This window comes from Ictidomys tridecemlineatus, chromosome 11, assembly GCF_052094955.1.
Source record: "Ictidomys tridecemlineatus isolate mIctTri1 chromosome 11, mIctTri1.hap1, whole genome shotgun sequence".
Lineage (NCBI taxonomy): Eukaryota > Metazoa > Chordata > Mammalia > Rodentia > Sciuridae > Ictidomys > Ictidomys tridecemlineatus.
In genome coordinates this window covers 71,828,136-71,847,093 of record NC_135487.1, presented here as the reverse complement: position 1 = coordinate 71,847,093, position 18,958 = coordinate 71,828,136, and the positions used below count along the sequence as shown (strand labels likewise).

Here is an 18,958-nt window from a genome sequence, read left to right as displayed (position 1 = left end):
AAATATTTACTCTTTCCTACTCGGTAAGGTAGTGCAGGCCTATAATCCTAGCAACTCATGAGGCTGAGACAAGAGGACAACAATTTCAAGTTCAGCCTTCACAATTTAGCAAAGTTTTAAACAACTTAGGTGAGACTCTGTCTCAGAATAAACATAAACAAGTTCTAGGGATGGTGCTCAGTGGTGAAGAACTCCTGGGTTAAATCCCCAGTAAAGAGCTAACAAACAAAAAATATCTTACTCTTTTTAAAATTTTACCTCCATTTTATTATTCCTAATAATTTTATAACACAATAGACAATTATTACCTTTATTTACTTCATGTAACTTAATTTCTTAAATGATAAATGTACAACTCAGGTATCCTCAGAAATTTATTTTAAATTAATCAACAGAAAACAGGGGATAAAATGTTAATCTTTTCATCTGTGTTCCACATTTGGAGTGCTGGGATTGAATCTAGGGGTGCTTTACAAACATTGATGTACATTCCCAGTCCTTTCTATTTTGTTTTTAATTTTGAGACAGGACTTAAGTTGCTGAGGGCTGACCTTGAATTTGCAATCCTCCAAAGTCACTGGAATTACAGGTGTACACCACTACACTAAGCTCTCCACAATTTTTGAAGGTAACACTTATTTTTGACAAATGTATAGCTGACTTTCCTCCGTATATAGAAAGTATATTCTTTCTACTAGTCTTCCTGCTATTTTATTCCCTATGAAATGATCAGTTGTACATGTTTGCCTTAAGATCATAGCCATAACCATAGCGTAATACCTAAATATAAGAAACTATTTTCAAATAGTTGGAAATACTGACAATACATTCCACAGATCACATAAAAACAGAAAATATACTAGTGAAGTAGTATAGAAATATAGCTGATTATTAGCATCTTATAAATACTCATAAAACTTAAGTTCCACTTATATAGGAGCTATGTTAGCTGGTTTTATATGTGACATGATTTGTTCTCTCAATCATTTTTCCTCTCCTCTCAGGCCTATTGCTTACCTCCCCAACGAGCATTTCATATATAAGTACACCAAGGCCCCACCAATCTACAGCCCTGGTATAGGATGTCTCTGTTAATACTTCTGGGGCAAGAAATTCAGGGGTGCCACAAAATGTGCTTGTTCTATCTCCATATCCCATTCCTGAAAAAGATAAATTTTATATTATTTGTTAGCAAGGGAAGAAAAAAAAAAACCTAACATAAAAATTAGAAGGTATACTTGTAGGGCAAAATTAAATTTGCTGTATATGGTGATCAAACTCAGACACTCAAAAGACTTTTATTTCAAAAATGGTTAAAGATTGGTCTAAAGGAAAATGTACATGGGATTTCATGATAAAACATTAGTGAAGGAAAGTGGGTTAAGAGAGATCTTGAGTGGGGCGCAGTGGTACATGCCTGTAATCCCAGTGGCTTGGGAGTTCTGAGGCAGGAGGACCACAAGTTCAAAGCCAGTCTCGGCAACTTATCAAGATCCTAAGTAACTCAGCAAGACCCTGTCTCTAAATAAAGTATAAAAACAGGCTAGGAATGTGGCTTAGTGGTTAAGTACCCCTGGGTTCAATTCCCAGTACCAAACAACACAAAAACAAGACAAGCAAGCAACCAACCAGATTTTTAAATACAAAAGTATTTAAGCCAATAGTATCAGTTACACAGATACAATTAGAGAAAAAACTTACTGAATCCATAGTTAGGAGGTCTGTTAGTATATGATGGGCAACAAGTGTATTCATTAATTGAATTAATTAATTGAACATTCACTGAATATAAGATGTGCCAAGTACTATGTTACATGCTATGAAAATAAAGTTGAATAAGAAACAAGAAGCTGCTAGTGTACAGGGGAAGACGGACAATGTCAGCTACTATGCAATATATTAACTGTCAAGAATACCTATTTATAACATGTTGGGTAGCATGCCCCATACTCTAACAGCACTCCTAAATAGAAAGGACTATATCCATGTTACTTGTTTGTTTGTTTATTGGTCCCAGGGATGCTTAACCACCGAGCCACATTCCCAGTTCTTTCAATTTTTTATTTTGAGAGAAGGTCTTGCTAAGGTGCCGAGGCTGGCTTTGATCTTGTGATCTCCTGTCTCAGGATAGCTATATATCTCCAAGTATTTTTTTTTTCTTTTTTGGGGGGGCAGGGGGAGCGAGTAGGTGAGTACTGGGGACTGAACTCAGGCACTGAGTTCAGTCCCCAGTCCTATTTTGTATTTTATTTAGAGATAAGGTCTCAATGAGTTGCTTAGGGCCTCACTGTTGCTGAGGCTGGCTCTGAACTCATAATCTTCTTGCCTCAGCCTCCCAAGCTGCTGGAGTTAGAGGAGTGCTCTACCACACCCAGCTCGAAGTATTTTTTCTATTTAAAATGTTAATAGTTCTCAAAAGGTGCAGAGGTAATTAGGACTACGTATTTCACTCTGCAGAGTTCCAACAGAATGAACAGCTTAATGCTTAATATTTGCTTAAAGTCATGAGGTTACATGAGCAATTCACAATAAGATTTTTTAAATTAAAATAAATAATAAAAAATTTTAAAATTAAAAATATATTTTGTCTTTCAAAGAAACTTGGAAAATTACTAAAGTACAAAAGAGAGATAATCTATTAGAAAAGAAATTTTAAAACCCAATTACCTTCTTTGCAAAGACCAAAATCAGCAATTTTCACAAAGCCTTCTGTATCTAACAATAAGTTATCCAATTTCAAATCTCTGTTCAGGATGAAAATTAAAAAATGAAAAAAATAAGGAAAATCATTAGATATCATAGTAAAACAATTATTTCAATAGGAGTCCCATTTTTTTCTAAGATCAGGTTTTCAAGTTATAATTATAGGGTTAAATGCTATAATCACAAATGTGTATTTTTTTCTTTTTGTCAAGCTTTACTGCTTTATATAATAGTTTTTTTTTCCTTTTATGTAGAAATAGAACAAAGTAAGGAATATTTTATCTTTTTAAGTATATAAAGTATGGGGCTGGGGATGTGGCTCAAGTGGTAGTGTGCTCGCCTGGCATGCGTGCGGCCCGGGTTCGATCCTCAGCACCACATACAAACAAAGATGTTGTGCCCGCTGAGAACTAAAAATAAATAAATAAATAAATATTAAAAAATTCTCTCTCTCTCTCTCCCCCTGTCTCACTCTCTTTAAAAAAAAAAAGTATATAAAGTATGAAAAGGGCTCAAGTGCTTTCTAACTCAGGCTTTATTAACTTTTTATTTGTGATAATTTGACTTAGTCCAAATTTGAAATACACCTTTATCCATCATAAGAAAGAATTAAGGCAACAGTATAAATAAGGTGGGCAGGTTTGGGGAAAAGTTCAACCTTCTAAGAGGATAATTCAAAATATAGAGAAAGCTAATTTATTATACAAACTAAGCTAGTTGAAAATATTTTATCCTTTAAGTATAAAATAGATCATGAGGAAGTCCTTACCCCTGAAAACACTGTTAGAATTTGAATAAACCAGTTTATCATCTTGTTTCTGACTGGCCTTCCCTTAATTTACTTGGGTGTAAGCAGTGTCTTTCTTTTCTATTTAAATAATTTTTATTCTTTTTTTCTTCAGGCTTACTTATATTTTCTCCTAGAATGAGTAACTTAATCCCTTGAATTTTGAGCAGGGTTTTTCAGTCCAATAATATGTCTGGTGTATGGCCCACAGATGGGCTACCATCAATATTAATTACTGATCTAAAATCTGATAAGAGATTGTGCCAGACATAAACTGGATATGTTACCAACACACTGTTTAGTTCAGATGACAGCAAAACTTTTTTTGTTGTGCTAAATATCAAACCCAGGGCCTTGCACTTGCTAGGCAGCATTCTACCACTTAACTCCACTCCAGCCCCCAAGACTTCTTTTAATGAAAAAAGCAGTGCTGTGGCTTGCACCCTGGCACAACTAGTTATCTCACTGTGAATACATTTTGAGTAGTACTAGCCTACAGAGGTTTTCTACAGTGGATCAGTAAAATGCAAAATGTTCACTAGGATGAATATTTTAAACTGTGCTATCATAAGCCAACTCATAATTTAACTATTTTAATTAGGAAATGGGCAGAGGAGCAGGAACCAAGAAGTTCATTGTGTAATTATTGTGTGGACAATATCTTTCAAAGTTGGGGTTTCATTAATATAGATGCTCCTCAAAAGAAAAGGCATGGAATCACCATATTACTCAGCTATATTACTTCTCAGTATTTACCCTGAATAATTAAAGGAATATTACTACAGTGATACATGCATACCCATGTTTACAGCAGCACAATTCACAACAGCCAAACAATGGAAACAGTGTAGACGTCTAACAATGGGTGAATGGATAAAGAAAATGTGGTATGTATATACTGTGGAGTCTTATTAAGCCATAAAGAAAAAAAGAAACTATGGCATTTGTAGGAAAATGGATTTAACTAGAGACTCGCATGTTAAGTGAAATAAGTCTAACACAGAAGGTTAAGGGTCCTTTGTTTTCTCTCATAATCAGAAGCTAGAAAGGAAAAAGGAAAACAAGGATGAGAAAAATCACCTAATGTTTCTAAAAATCAAAGGGAGACCAGTAGAGAAAATGGACCAAATGGCAAATGGCAGGGCAGGAGAGGGGAAATACTGGAGAGTGATACTGGCCAGATTATATTGTGTGCATGAGATATGTAATGATAAATCCTATCATTATGTACAACTACAATGCACCAATAAAAAAATGAGGAAATAAAACAGGTTGGGATTCACTATTTTAGAACTCACTTATTGCATGAAGAAAAAATTTAGAAGTCAATTAATGTAAACTACCTTTATCGATCATCTTAAATGCTAATTCATACCAAAGTAAGCTATTAGAATAAAAACATTACTTACCTATAAACAATTTTGTGTTCATGTAAATATTGCAACCCAAGAACTACACATGCAGCATAAAATCTGTTCAAATAATTAAATAGAAAGTTTAATAAACTTCAATGCTTTTGAATTCCAGTTTATATTCTTATGCTTTCAAGCACAACTCTGTAGTTAATTCCACAAACATTTATCTAGTTCTTATTATGTATAACAATATGTTCTAGATATTAGGAGTAAAATTTAAAACTAAGAAAAGTACAGTCTTCATAACAGAGTCCTTAACCTTGCCTGGTAGTCACTGAGGACCTCAGATGGGACATGTGATCTGGTTCTATAGGAGGAACTACAATGTGTGATGAGGACAGGAGGACAAGGACCAGTTTTGTGGGGGAAATATATGGCATTTCCCCAAGTGGGAAAAAGGAATAGGGGTGTGAAAAAACAGCCTTGGTGAAAGATCTTGAGTGTCATATTATGATTACTAAAGTTTGTTTTCTTAGTAATAGGGAATCAAACCATTTGAGTTAGGGTAGAATGATTCTATCTATGGTTAGGGAAATTTTTCTCATAGATGGCTTTTATAAACATGCAAATAAAAAATAAGAACATCCAATGTAATGACAAGAAAGAGCTTAAGATGGATTCGAGTGAAACTGAAAAACAACAACAACAACAACAACAACAACAACAACAAAAAAAAAACCAAATATGACAGGACATAGTATCTCATTAACTATAGGATGAAGGAGTAGGAAGAGTTAAAGATGACTCTCAAGGTTCCATCTTGGTGGAATGAATAGATAAAGAAATACAGTAGTAGCCCAACTTTTGTGGGGAAAATGAGTTTGGCTTTGGATATGTCAACTTTAGTGGGAATGGAGAGAATAATTAATTCACAAATTTAAAAATACAAATATATAGAAGAAACACTTAGGAAAACTAGTTCTTTGAAATTTTTTTTAAAATATTTTTTTTTTAGTTGTTGACAGATCTTTATATTTTATTTATTTATATGTGGTGCTGTGGATTGAACCCAGTGTCTCACACATTAGGCAAGTGCTCTAACACTGAGCTACAATCCCAGCCAGGAAAACTAGTTCTTAATACACAGGTAACAATTATGAATATTTTCTTCATAAAATACACACTGCCCCCCCAGTACAATATTTAATTCATCTATCTATCCATCTCATCCCAACTCTACTGCCATACAAAGAAATAATTACTCTTGTCATTTTGGTGAATGTTCTTCTTAGGAATATACTTAGTCACATGTAGATAATATAAGTATGTTGTATATTATTTCTTTGAAAATGGGTCCATAATTTGGAGGGATTTTTAAAATACATTTAGAAATATATATTTCATTTGAGCTGGGGTTGTGGTTGTGGTAGAGCATTTGCCTCACAGGGTTCAATTCAGCACCTCATATAAAAATAAATGAATAAAATAAAGGTCCATCAATAACTAAAAACTATATTAAAAAAAGAAAAAGAGATATATATTTGATTATACATTAGACCTTATATAATAACTTATCAGTTTAAAGGATTTATCTAAATTTTGTTAAAATAAACGTGATTTTAAAACATCTTATGATACTTTTTTAGCACAGTTTTGGTGGCAAAACAATATTGTGATAATTATAACCCTTTTGAGTTCTCTATTTCTTTGTAAGCAGACCGCTCTAATTATTATCAACTTAAGAAATAAATGGGTATTCTAACATATTTTACTGAATGCTTACTATAGTAAGTATTTTGTTATTTTAATCTTCAAGTCAAGCTTTACAATAAAAAATTTAAAGAAATAGAAAATGAAACTCAGACAAAGAAACTAATTTGTCTAAAATCATAGTGCTAAGAAACAGCAAAGCTAGGAATCAAACTATTCTGATTCCACAGCTTCTGTCATTAAAAATCCAGGTTGCCTAGTATGTCCCAGAACTCTTTCAGTTGTTTCACTAGTAAATAAGACAGACATGGTTCCTGTTCCTTCCTTCTAGTGAGGGAAGTCAAACAGTAAACATGTTAAAAAAGAATTAGATGATTTCAAGTAGAACTAAAGTAATATGACAATAAAATAGAAAATAGGATAGAGTGACCTACTTCAAGGTTAGTGATACGGTGATATTTTAAGCTGTGTAGTCAGTAAAGGGCCTTCAAAGAAAAAACATTTGAGCTGGGACCTTAGTGATCAGAGAAACCTTACTTGATTTGGGAGTATTACAATGTAGCAGTTTATTCTTATATTTCACTCAGCCTAACAGTTTCATTTGTATTTGGTCTGTATTCTCCACAAAAATAAAAATTTTCTAAGGCAGAATTGTATTTTTATTTATTTTAAAAACAAAAATAAATTCCGATGTCATAAATAAATTAAGGAAAAATAGAACAAATACCAATGGCAGTTGGCACAAAGCTAGGTGTGGTCTAAATGCTCTGCTTTAAAATTTAAAATATCCAGGGAATATTAGTTTTCTAATATTTCTAATACTTCCTGACCTTAGCTCTTTTTGGACTGCTTCAATACCTATCAGAACTAATCCCTATTTTCTCATCTGAAGCTTGAAGGCTACTTACTCTCTGTTCTACATACATCTAATGGTTGTGATGAGATTCAAATATGGAGTTAAAGTGTAATACAAATGTCTGTTGCTATTTTATCAGAACACAGATGCAAGATAAAAATTCAAGAGTAAAACCAATAAAGGTACTATAGAAATCAAGTTTTATTATTTGGGTGTATTTCAGAGATAGAATTGATTGAACTTTCTAATGGTTTTAATGTTGAAGAGCAGTAGGCCTGGGGAATAGCAGGTAAGGCAGAAGAGAAAATAGAAAAAATCTAGTATTCAATTTGAAATGCTAAATAAGATGCTTATTAGCCTTACAAATAGAAAAGAATACTATTAGAGTTGGAATGTTAAAAGAAGAAATCAGGGCTAGAGATATAAACTTGGTGAATATCAGCATGCAGAGTAGTTGCTGTTAAAAGTACTTTCTTTGGTTCAAATCTCAGATCTACCATTTTAGAAGTATAAAATTTGAATAATAGGAAAAATAAATATGTATATACTCTCTATATGCATACAATCAAGGGTTTATTATTATTACTAATGTCTTTGAATAAGCAAAGGCATTGATGATAATAATAATATTAAATTCAAAAAAAACTACTACAAAAAGTTTATAATAAAGTTTGCTTTCCATCCCTTTCCTTGGGGGCAATATATATACAAGTTGGGTATCACTAACCTGATAATCTTAAATCTGAAACACTTTGAATACCACATGATACTCCAAGTTTTGGATTTTAAAGAATTTCAGAGTGCTGGATTAGGTATACTTAACTAGATAATTTAACTATGAAAATATCTCAAAATCTGAAAAACTTCCAACTCTAACTCCTGGTCCAAGCATTTCAAATAAGTGATACTCAACCTATTTTGGTTCCTCTTTATGATCCTTCAGAGATATTATTAAGCACAAGCAAGCAAGTACTTAATATAGATACTTTTAAATTATCCTGTAAAAATGCAAATACAAATATTTTATATGAATATACAGTATTTTTAAAAACTTAATGTACTTTAAGTATAATTTGTCTTTAAAATCATGGTCCAGATTTTTTCCCTAGGGAGAAAAATCTAATAGCAAAAAAGAAAACAAATTCATTTACTAAAATGAACCTAAACTGCATGTCTAAATTATCAAGTGTGATTTAGGAAATATGACATTTTCAACATGGACAATACAATAAACAAATGCAAAAATTATCTGGCAAAAAGATAAGGAATTCGAATATTTCTTATAAGAATCTATTCAGAGAGCTTTCTTTCCAGCAAGAAACCAGTCATGGAAAAACTCAGACAAATGTCTAAAGCATACTCACACAGCTCTTGGTTCAGAAAAGACATCAGTATGAATGTGCATCATTAGGTCCCCACCGGCAGCATATTCCATTACAAAGCAAACATGCTCTTTGGTTTGGAAACATGCAAAAAGATTCACCAAAAAGGGATGCCTTACACTATTCACAGTTTCAAAAATTCTTTTTTCACACATCAGGCTGTAAGAGAAAACATTTGAAAATAAATAGTCTTAGAAATATTCTAGTTAGAAATAACATTTTAAAAAAGTACTAAGCCTTAAAATAAGCAAATTTTTAACATCTTAACTTTAACATCATAAAATGTATATTGTTATATATGCTATGAAAGCTATTCTTCTAGATATACACATAACTTTTGTGAAAACTAAAATATGGTTAACATGATATGACTGTAGTGTTTACACTGATGGTATCAGAATAATATCCATATGGCTACTGATTCTATTTTTTTTTAAGAGAGAAGAGAGAGAGAGAGAGAGAAGGAGAGAGGATTTTTAAAAAATATTTATTTTTCAGATTTCAGTGGACACAACATCTTCATTTTTATTTTATGTGGTGCTGAGGATCAAACCCAGCGCTCTGCGCATACCAGGCGATTGCGCTACCGCTTGAGCCACATCCCCAGCCCACTGATTCTATTTTTTAAAAAGGCTCAATTAGGGGCTAATTATGAGAATTCATCAGGAATAGGTCAGAGAATTTAGTAAACTGAAACATATTTTTTAAAATTTTAGGTTTGTAACCAAGGCGATTTCAAAAGCAGTATTTATAATTCATAAGACATGTTATTCAAATTTTTATCACATAAAATAGAGTTGAAAGATATACATATGCTGCATAAAAATTTAAGCTAGAAGACCAAATGGAAAGTAAATAAGCTACATGGAGAACTCTACAACACGCTTCAAGGAAGTTTCATGAGAACAATGTAATTTTTCCATTATACTACAGAAAAATCTATAGCAATCAAACACTTACACTGTGAGAATTAAGTCTTTTTTTCTCTCTTTTTTTAAAATGGTACTGGGGATTGAACTTCAGGGCACTCTACCACTGAACTATATTGAAGCTTTTTTATATAGAGATAGGGTCTTTTTTCTTTTTGGGGGGGGAGTGGTAATAGTGGTGGTGGTAGTGGTTGGTACCAGGAACTGAACTTGGGCACTCAATCACTGAGCCACATCCCCAGTCCTGTTTTGTATTTTATTTAGAGACAGGATCTCACTGAACTGCTTAGCAGTTGCTGAGGCTGAGGCTCCTTAGCCTCCTAAGTCACTGGGATTATAGGCATGATCACCATGCCAAGCTGAGACAGGGTCCTGTTAAGTTTCTGAAGCTGGCCTCTAACTTACTACCTCAGCTGGTATTACAGGCATGTGCCAATGTGCCCGGCCAAAGACAAGTTATTAAAAAGAACAATGGTGGGCTGGAGTTGTACCTCAAGTGCTAGGTAGAGCACTTGCCTAGCACATGTGGGGCAATTGGTTTGATGCTCAGCACCACTTTAAAATAAATAAAGGTATTGTACCCATATATAACTAAATACATTCTAAAAAAAGAACAATGGTCAAAACTATTGATATAAAATAATAATTTTGCCTCAATAACAAAAAATTCTTCCTTCTTCTGAAATATTTGGTAAATCAATTTGATTTATAACTCAAACTAGGAGAAAACTAGGTCTAAAGTTATTAAAGTAAAATTTAAGTTTATTTTTGGTACCTGATCAAAATAAAGATCAAGATATATACTTTATTAGCAATTAGATTATGAAAGTATGTTTCTAATATAATAAAAAAGGTACTTTTTCTGTTTCTATTTGTGAAACTGGAACCAAAAACTGATATTCATGTATGTTTTTTGTAAGCTTTGTTTTAATGCTTTTATTTTTAAATTAAAAAAAAAAAAGCCAAACTAAATTCCTGATTTTAGAAGGAAATATATAGTACTACTCTCCTCCTTTTTGAGTCTTTTAAGAAAGGATTAATTTTTTAACAAATGAACAACAACAACAAAAATGAATTATATCTCATTTGGGAGGTCTAGTATTCTTAATGCTATGGTAATATGGATTCTACTGGAACATGAAGAAAACATCTGATAATTGTTTTAGATACTGACACTAAATGCAGCTATTATGATAAAATGTTTAAACTCCATTTAATACTATCACACTCTAGATGAACTCTTAACCTTTGACTCCATGAATTCTGTTATATTTATACATATTCAGAAAGCTACAGTGTTATTATTTTTAAGTTTAAGGCCTATGTCTACATAACATTTTTTTTTTTTTTTAATTTGGGAAAGTTTCTAAATGTTACTACCATGTAAGGCTAAATTCACTAAAAAAAAAAAAAAAAATTAAAGTTATAAGCTTTGATTTTTGTCATTACTTAAATTTACCGAAAAATGTCCTAAAACTGTGATGGGCAAGATCTAGAAGATCAATTCTAAACCATCAGCCTTATTAAGTCAACCTAAATTTTGAGTAAATGAAAAAAAAATCCAATGAAATTAGTAAGAGTTTTATTACATGAGAAGCACAGGCTCTTTTTGTGGGTTTTTTTTTTTTGGTACCAGGGATTGAACTCAGGGGTACTCAACCACTGAGCCACACATCCCCAGTCCTATTTTGTATTCTATTTAGAGATAGGGTCTCACTGAGTTGCTTAGGGCCTTGTAGTTGCTGAGGCTGGTGTTGAACTTGTGATTCTCCTGCCTCAGCCTGCCTAGCCTCTGGGATTACAGGTGTGCACCACTGAGCCCAGCAAGCACAGGCTCTTCATTGTCTATGTTTTTATATTTATGAGTAAATCATAATTAATTATGAGTGATTTCATGGGTGACTCAACTAATTCACTAATTCTCAATTGGATGATCATTATGTTACACCTGTGCTGAACATGTAAGAGGTATAGAAGATTGAGAATCATTGATTGGATTATTGCTGAGAGTGACTTTAAAGTATTTAAAGGAATCCTCTGACAATGACTGACAATAGTGACAAGGACTAGATAGATGCCATAGGACAATCAAATAGAATTAGACACTGTAAAGACTCCAGTTGTCACAATACTTTTAATTTTAGGCATTTACATCACACTCAAAAAAAGCTATTGTAGCTGGGCTTGGTGGTGCATACCAGTAATCCCATGGACTCAGAAGCCTGAGGAAGGAGAATCATAAGACTGAGGCTAGCCTCAGAAACTCAGTGAGACCCTGTCTCAAAATAAAAAATAAAAAGGGCTGGGAGTATAGCTCAGTGGTTAAACATTCCTGGGTTCAATCCCCAGTACCAAAACTAAAACCAAAACCAAACCTAAAAGCTATTTACACAAAAATCTTTATCCTGTCCCAACACTACTAAATTGTGTATTCTCCTTAAAGTCTATACAATAATCCAACCTTATTCAAAGCTTTAAACTTAATATCTTTCATCTCTCATAGAACACAAATTCAATTTCCTTTATAAAATCCTACCTAAAATATGTTAAAAAAATTTAAAAATAAAACCTTATCTAAATCCATCAGTATACCATGATGTCCTCTATCTTATGAGTTGCTGTTGTCTCTATTGCTTATTTTGAACTCAAACATATCGAGCCTCTTTAATTTACAAAATTTATCTGTACTTGTTTTCTGAAGTGACTAGTTTAATTCTATCCATTCTGGTGTACTTCCTTTGGAATTCAACACATTATCAGATATGCTACAAACTTGAATACATATTTTAGTTAGTGGAAAACCACATCATTATTTATAATAAGGCTAAGGTTTTAGTATTATGTTTTCCTACAAAGACTTGGTTCAAAGTAGTAACAATATAGCAAAAATCTACATAAACCACCAGGATTAAGTAGTATAGGTTGAGTACCCATTATCTGAAATACTTGGGAGTGGTGTTTCCATTTTGGAATATTTGAATATTTGCAAATACCTAATGAAGTATCTTGGAGATGGGACCCATGTCTAACAAAAAATTTATTGTGTTTTTCCAATCATAGTGGGATATATTGATAAACCAGTAACTCAGGAGGCTGAGGAAGGAGGATTCCAAGTTTTTTAGCATGACCTTGTCTAAAAATAAAAAATAAAAAGGGCTGGAGTTGTGGCTTGGTAGTATAGCATCCTGAGGTTCAATCCCCATTACAAGAAAAAAAAATTTATTTGTTTCATAAGAAAAAGGTATCTCTGTCTCTTGTGTGTTTACTTTGTGCAGCCCAGTTCCTCTGGAGTGACCCTGAGTGTTTTAGTCACGAGGAACACGACAGCAATCATTATTCTATTCTAGGAAAGAAAAACATTTGACTCTTCTGTTATTTTTCAAGTATAAACAGCATATCAAAGATTTGTTTTAATCATCTGCTTATACAACATAAAAACACAGATCTAAAGATGTAATATGGTACTCAATATTTTATAGTCAGCAAAATCATGAGTACTTGTAAGTATCAAGAAAGCATTTATTTGGATGTAACTGAGGAGAATGAGAGTAAAAAAATAAACAGGTAAACTTAAAAAGAAAAGATTATTTTTTTCATAAAGAAAACATTGCAAGTGTTTAAGATCTGTCCTAATTCTAAGAACTACTTATATGATGGGAAAAACATTAAAAGTAGCAATTTAATTCAGTAAGGCAAATGTTATAAAAAATACATATTTTTTAAATATATGGGGGCTGGCTGAGGCTCAAAAATGTTCAGTGAAATCCTCTGGAGTCAAATCATTACTGAGAAAAACAATTAGGACTAGAAAAGACATCTTGTTAACTCATAGTTCAGGGTTCTTTTCATTAAATAGGACTTTTTTCCATTAAAATCATTAGATGCTCTCTACTAGTGACAGAAAAAATGCTACTAAATGTCAAATGAAAGACTCTGTGATAAATGTCATCTTTACACAATAATATTCCATATTCAATTAAGAGAATCATTTAAAGTATATTCTTTAACCTAATTATAATTTTTATCCTCAAAGTCCTTTCATTTTAAGAAATGTATATAAAAAGATATATCTGGGCTAGGATTGGAATTCAGTGGTAGAGTGATTGTCTAGCACATGTGAGGCACTGGGTTGGATCCTCAGTACCACATAAAATAAATAAATAAATAAAATAAAGATCTGTGTCCATTTACAACTATAAAATATAAAAAAAACATATCCACAATAGTTTACATTTATTAAACTCTTTTTAAAAAATTTCATATAAATACTTTAACATCTCCATTTACAAAACCCTTAACATAATTAGTTTAAACGTTTCACTATCTTTCCTTGGTATCCACTTATCAGTTGTCATAAGAAGGGAAAAAAAGGAACTGCCTAGAAATGTACCTTATGCCAAACATAAATACACTAATTTCTTCACATATTATGACAAAATTAGAAAGTTTTCCTATTTCATCCATTCTCTTAAAATACAACTTTCAGGAAAACAATTTCGTTTTTTAAAAACTAACCTGTCTACTTCGTCTCGAGCTACAATGTCTCCCTTCTTTAAGGCTTTTATAGCAAACATCTCATTTGTGTGTTTATATTCTGCCAAAAGCACCTGAAATGAGATTAAAATAATTATTTCCCATTTTAGTTCTTAATTTTATAGGTATCCACGAACCTTCAAATGCTTACCTTCCCAAAATGTCCTCTTCCCAAGACAGCACAACATCTGAAATCTTGTAGATTAAACTGAAACCTTTGCTCAGATCTGAAAATAGTAATTTCAATTAAATACAAGGCAATAAAATATGATATCAATATGTAGTAGCAAAACACTATATATACACTGTATATGTTCTTTACCTTCTATCCTCAAGTTCTCGGCCACTATATCCTAGGCTTGAGTCTTGAATATCAGGCTCATAGTCAGACTGGGATTTGGGAAGAATACTATTCCTGTCATTCTCAATATCAAAAATTGTTTCTGAGTCCTATAAGATATTAAATACTTGTTAAACCATGAAAATAATAAAACAAAACACAACTTATTTATCCAGCAGCTTGGGAGGCTAAGGCAAGAGGATTACAAATTCAAAGCCAGCCTCAGAAACTTAGTGAGAACGTGCCTCAAAATAAAAAAATAAAAAAGGGCTGGCCTAGTGTTTGAGCACCCTGGGTTTAATCCCCCATATAAAAATAAAAAGCAACAATAAAAAAAAAAAACCCTGATTTATTAGGTAATCATAAAGTTGAACAAAAATATTCCAACAGTCAATACAAGTACTAGAGATGAAAAACTTAGCTGGTTATTCTTTATTTTTTGGTGGGGGGTGGAGAGGAGGGAGAGTAAAGGGTAGGGGAGAGGGAGTGTGGTGGGTGGGGCTGGGGGTGTTGGGGAAAAAACCTAAGGCCTCATGCAAGCCAGGTAAGTGCTCTACCATTGAGCCACATCCCTAGCATTAATTTTATAATAATACGTATATAGCATATTATTAACCAAGTTAGAAGATAAACAGCATTTCAGGCAATATGACAACAAATATCAACCATGCTTCTATGCTCCTTTTAGCTAAAGAATCCTATTCTATCTTTTTTAGCTTAATAGCTAATGACAATGGCATGCCAACACTAATAATTTTGTAATTTTTTGTCAACTTAATCTGATTTAATTGAAAACAGTCCATTCATAAGAACTATAAATAGTTCACAGATAAACTTTAAATTGAAATTGCACTTATTCACTACGATACTTTTACTATGCATTCACGTGGCAAGAAAGAATTATACAAAGTCTTAAATGTCTTGCCTGTTCAGGTGTATCCAAAACTCTTAATTCAGAAGATTCATCTATTTCTCCAAGGGAAGAAGCTCTTGGTGGGGCTGGAGGAGGTTCCGGCTCAAGATCAAAGTCCAATTTGGTTACTGTAGAATCACTTACAAAAGATAAAGCAATTGACCAAAATAGCAATCAAAAGTATTTACTAATTTATTAACTAAAAGCAATTGAACATTTTAAAAGTAATCAGAGCACTTGTTTAAAACTATCATTTGAGATGGCAAGATGGTGGAGTAGAGGAAGGAGGCATTTCTCATTTGTTTTGCTTTTTACAATTTGAATGACAGGAATAAGGTATCATAATGAATCTATGCCTTTGGGGAATGGAATAAGGAGGTTCAGAGGAAGCCACTCTATCATAGCTCTCCAACAGTAAATCAAAACAGTAATTCAGCACCAGCAAATGGAGCCTACAATGCTGAAAAGAGCGAAAAACTCTTTTACTTGAAACAGGTGATCTGAATGCTGGGATCAGTAGCCTGACTGACATTGGGGTATTCAATTCACAACAAATCTGGTGAGCCCGAAGACATCTCTTCCAAGCTTAGAAAGACCTGGAAGATAGGATGACACATTCTATTCTCCTATGTCCACTACATGAAAGTTTCACTACCGTCTTGGATGGATAGTTCTGATCACAACCCCGTCCCCCGCAACCCCACAGGCATCCAAGAAAGTTCACCCTTTGGTGAATACAGATGCCACTAACAAGTTCAACCACTTTGGGTCAGAGCTGAAAATAAACTGCACGATAACTGAAACCCCAGAAAGAAAACACCCAACTTGAAAATTGCGACCAAGAACAACAGATTAGTGAGCTGCTGAAGAACCTTATTAATAAGCTTTTTTTTTTTTTTTTTTTTTAAGATTTCTTAGCATAAGGCTTTTGTTCTGAAGTGCCTGTAATTACTAGGGATTAGTATCTCCTCTCAATGTGGTATTAGAGACTGCACATAGTAGCAAGTTAGAACTGGGTCAAGAGAAAGCAGCTCACTAAAAACTACTTTATATAAAAGTAGAAGATGAACAAAAATACTAATAATATGAAAAAAATCAAGGGAACAAGCCACCCCAAATAGGCCACAACACAAGTGACCCCATGGACATCACCTTGGAGGAAATGCCAGAAAAAGAATTTAGGAAATTGATGATTAAAATAATTGATAAACTAAAAGAAGATATAAGAATTAACTGAGAGAGAATATATAGGAAGCAAAAGAACATTTCAATAAAGAGAGATTCTGAAAAAGAACCAAACAGAAGTACTGGAAATGAAAGACTCAATAATCAAATTAAAAATTCACTTGAAAGCATCACCAATAGATTAGAGCACTGTGAAGACAAAATCTCAGGCCTCAAAGACCAAGTATAAAATCTTGAAAATAAAGTTGACAACAAAGAAAAAATGGTAAGAGACCATGATCAGATTAGTCAAGAAATCAGGGATAATATTAAGAGACCTAACCTAAGAACAACTGGTATACATAAAGAAAATGAAATACAAACTAAAGGAATGTACAACATTTTCAATGAAATTATAATTAGAAGTGGGGCATAGTGATGCATGCCTGTAATCCCAGTGGCTTGGGAGGCTTAGGCAAGAGGATTACAAATTGAAAACCAGCCTTAGCAAAATCAAGGTGCTAAGCAACTCAGTGAGACCCTGTATCTAAATAAATACAAAATAGGATTGGGAATGTGGCTCAGTAGCTGATCCCTGGTACCACGCCCCCAAAAACTACCAGAAAAATTTCCAAATTTCAATCATGAGATGGAAATGCAAATTCAAGAAGTATTTAGAGCTCCTGCTAAATAAAATCAAAAAAGGTCCTTATCAAGATACATTATAAATAAGATTCTTAATATACAAAATAAGAACAGAATTCTCAAAGCAACAAGAGAAAAACAGTCACATTTAGAGGTAAACCAATTAGAATTTTGCTGAGTTTTCAGTCAAGACCCTAAACAAGGAGGGATTATAGTAATATATATTAAGTCCTGAAGATTCTGAGTTCCAGTCAAGATTGCTATATGCAGCAAAACTATCCTTCAGAATTGAAACTGAAATAAAAAACTGGTCTATGGCAAGTAGAAACCAAAAATTTATAACTACTAAACCACAATCAAACACTGAATATTTCACACAGAAGAAATGAAAAATAAATATCAGTGCTACTGCTTTGCTCTGCAATGCTCTTCCACCATAATGTTCTGCTTCACTATGGGCCCAGAACAATGAAGTTGGCTATCTATGCACTGATACCTCTGAGACAGTAGGCAAATAAATTTTTCCTTTGGTCACAATGTTGAAAATCTGACTAAAACAAAGAGGGTACTAGGGCCTGAGATGAAGCAAATTGTATCCAGTGCATGCATAATTATGTCAAAATGAACCCCACTGTTACACATGTGCTAATAAAAATAAATAAATACCTATGATAAAAGAAAAAAAAATAAAAATACTACTTGGAAAAAACTGAGGTTCTCAATAACCACTGTAATCAATATGTTCAAATGTCCCAATAACTATTTTGTGTAAGATATGCTTAAAAATCTTAGACACATACCTAGCTGGAGGTGTTAGCTCAGGAATACGCACATCAACCACTGGCACTGTTGCATGCACAGGAGTTTGAGGGCTGAAGGTGCCAGAATGATTTACTGTAGGAATAGCTCTTCTTACTAGCCTTCCCCATGTGGCAATATTAATATTCATTTGAGGAGCTCGGAGAAATGTTTTGCCTGTAGATATTGTGAATAAAGAAAACAGAACGAGTAAATTCTTTATATATTACCAAAAGCCATAATTAAAAAAATTACATTCATCAGTTTATAATTAATGAAGAAGAAAATTTGTTATAAAAGATTATTTTTAACTATTTGCTATGAAATATTAGTGCAAAATAGCATAAGATAGTTTAAAAAATAAATAGGTAAGAAATTGTTATACATATGTAGTTACTGTTGAAGCTGGGTGATAGTAAACTAAAATGTTCTGTAATAAAATTCTAGAAATAAATGCACAACTAAAAAGAAACTACATATGGATATTACTTTTAAGATTTAATAAAACACGAGAACATTTTATATTTGATTCTTAGTAATTACCTTGCTGTTTTGAAAAAATTTTCTTTTGTCTTTGGAGTTTTGGTCTTCTTTCAATTACTGGATTAAAAAAGGTAACCTGCAGTGATGAAAATTCAAGGTGACATGAAAATAGCACTGAATTTATGGTTCATGAAATCCACTAAACTCATAGCATTTTAAGCTTAAGGGAATCTTAGCTATAATTTTGTCCAATCCTCTCATTTTCTAGATGAGAAAACAGAGAGGATAAATGATTTTTCTCAAGGTCACATACCTATTCAGTGGCAGAGCTGAATCAAGATTTCAAGTCATCTTAGTCTT

At 32.8% G+C, this 18,958-nt stretch overlaps 1 protein-coding gene across 4 annotated transcripts in view; it reads right to left on the bottom strand.

Moving 5' to 3' along the window:
- Positions 1-18,958, bottom strand: part of Pkn2 (protein kinase N2) — a 115,978-nt gene that overhangs the window by 6,243 nt on the left and 90,777 nt on the right. For 2 of the 4 annotated variants that reach the window (XM_005339118.5, XM_021735820.3), the window contains 10 exons: positions 18,659-18,734; positions 18,118-18,292; positions 15,521-15,647; positions 14,578-14,705; positions 14,407-14,482; positions 14,238-14,329; positions 8,776-8,952; positions 4,900-4,962; positions 2,668-2,744; positions 1,018-1,160 (listed from right to left, as the gene is read on the bottom strand). In XM_005339118.5, the coding sequence (XP_005339175.2) occupies positions 1,018-1,160; positions 2,668-2,744; positions 4,900-4,962; positions 8,776-8,952; positions 14,238-14,329; positions 14,407-14,482; positions 14,578-14,705; positions 15,521-15,647; positions 18,118-18,292; positions 18,659-18,734 (1,134 nt within the window). The remainder of the gene's footprint in view (positions 1-1,017; positions 1,161-2,667; positions 2,745-4,899; positions 4,963-8,775; positions 8,953-14,237; positions 14,330-14,406; positions 14,483-14,577; positions 14,706-15,520; positions 15,648-18,117; positions 18,293-18,658; positions 18,735-18,958) is intronic. The other 2 variants (XR_005735276.2, XM_021735819.3) reach the window with 2 other exon arrangements.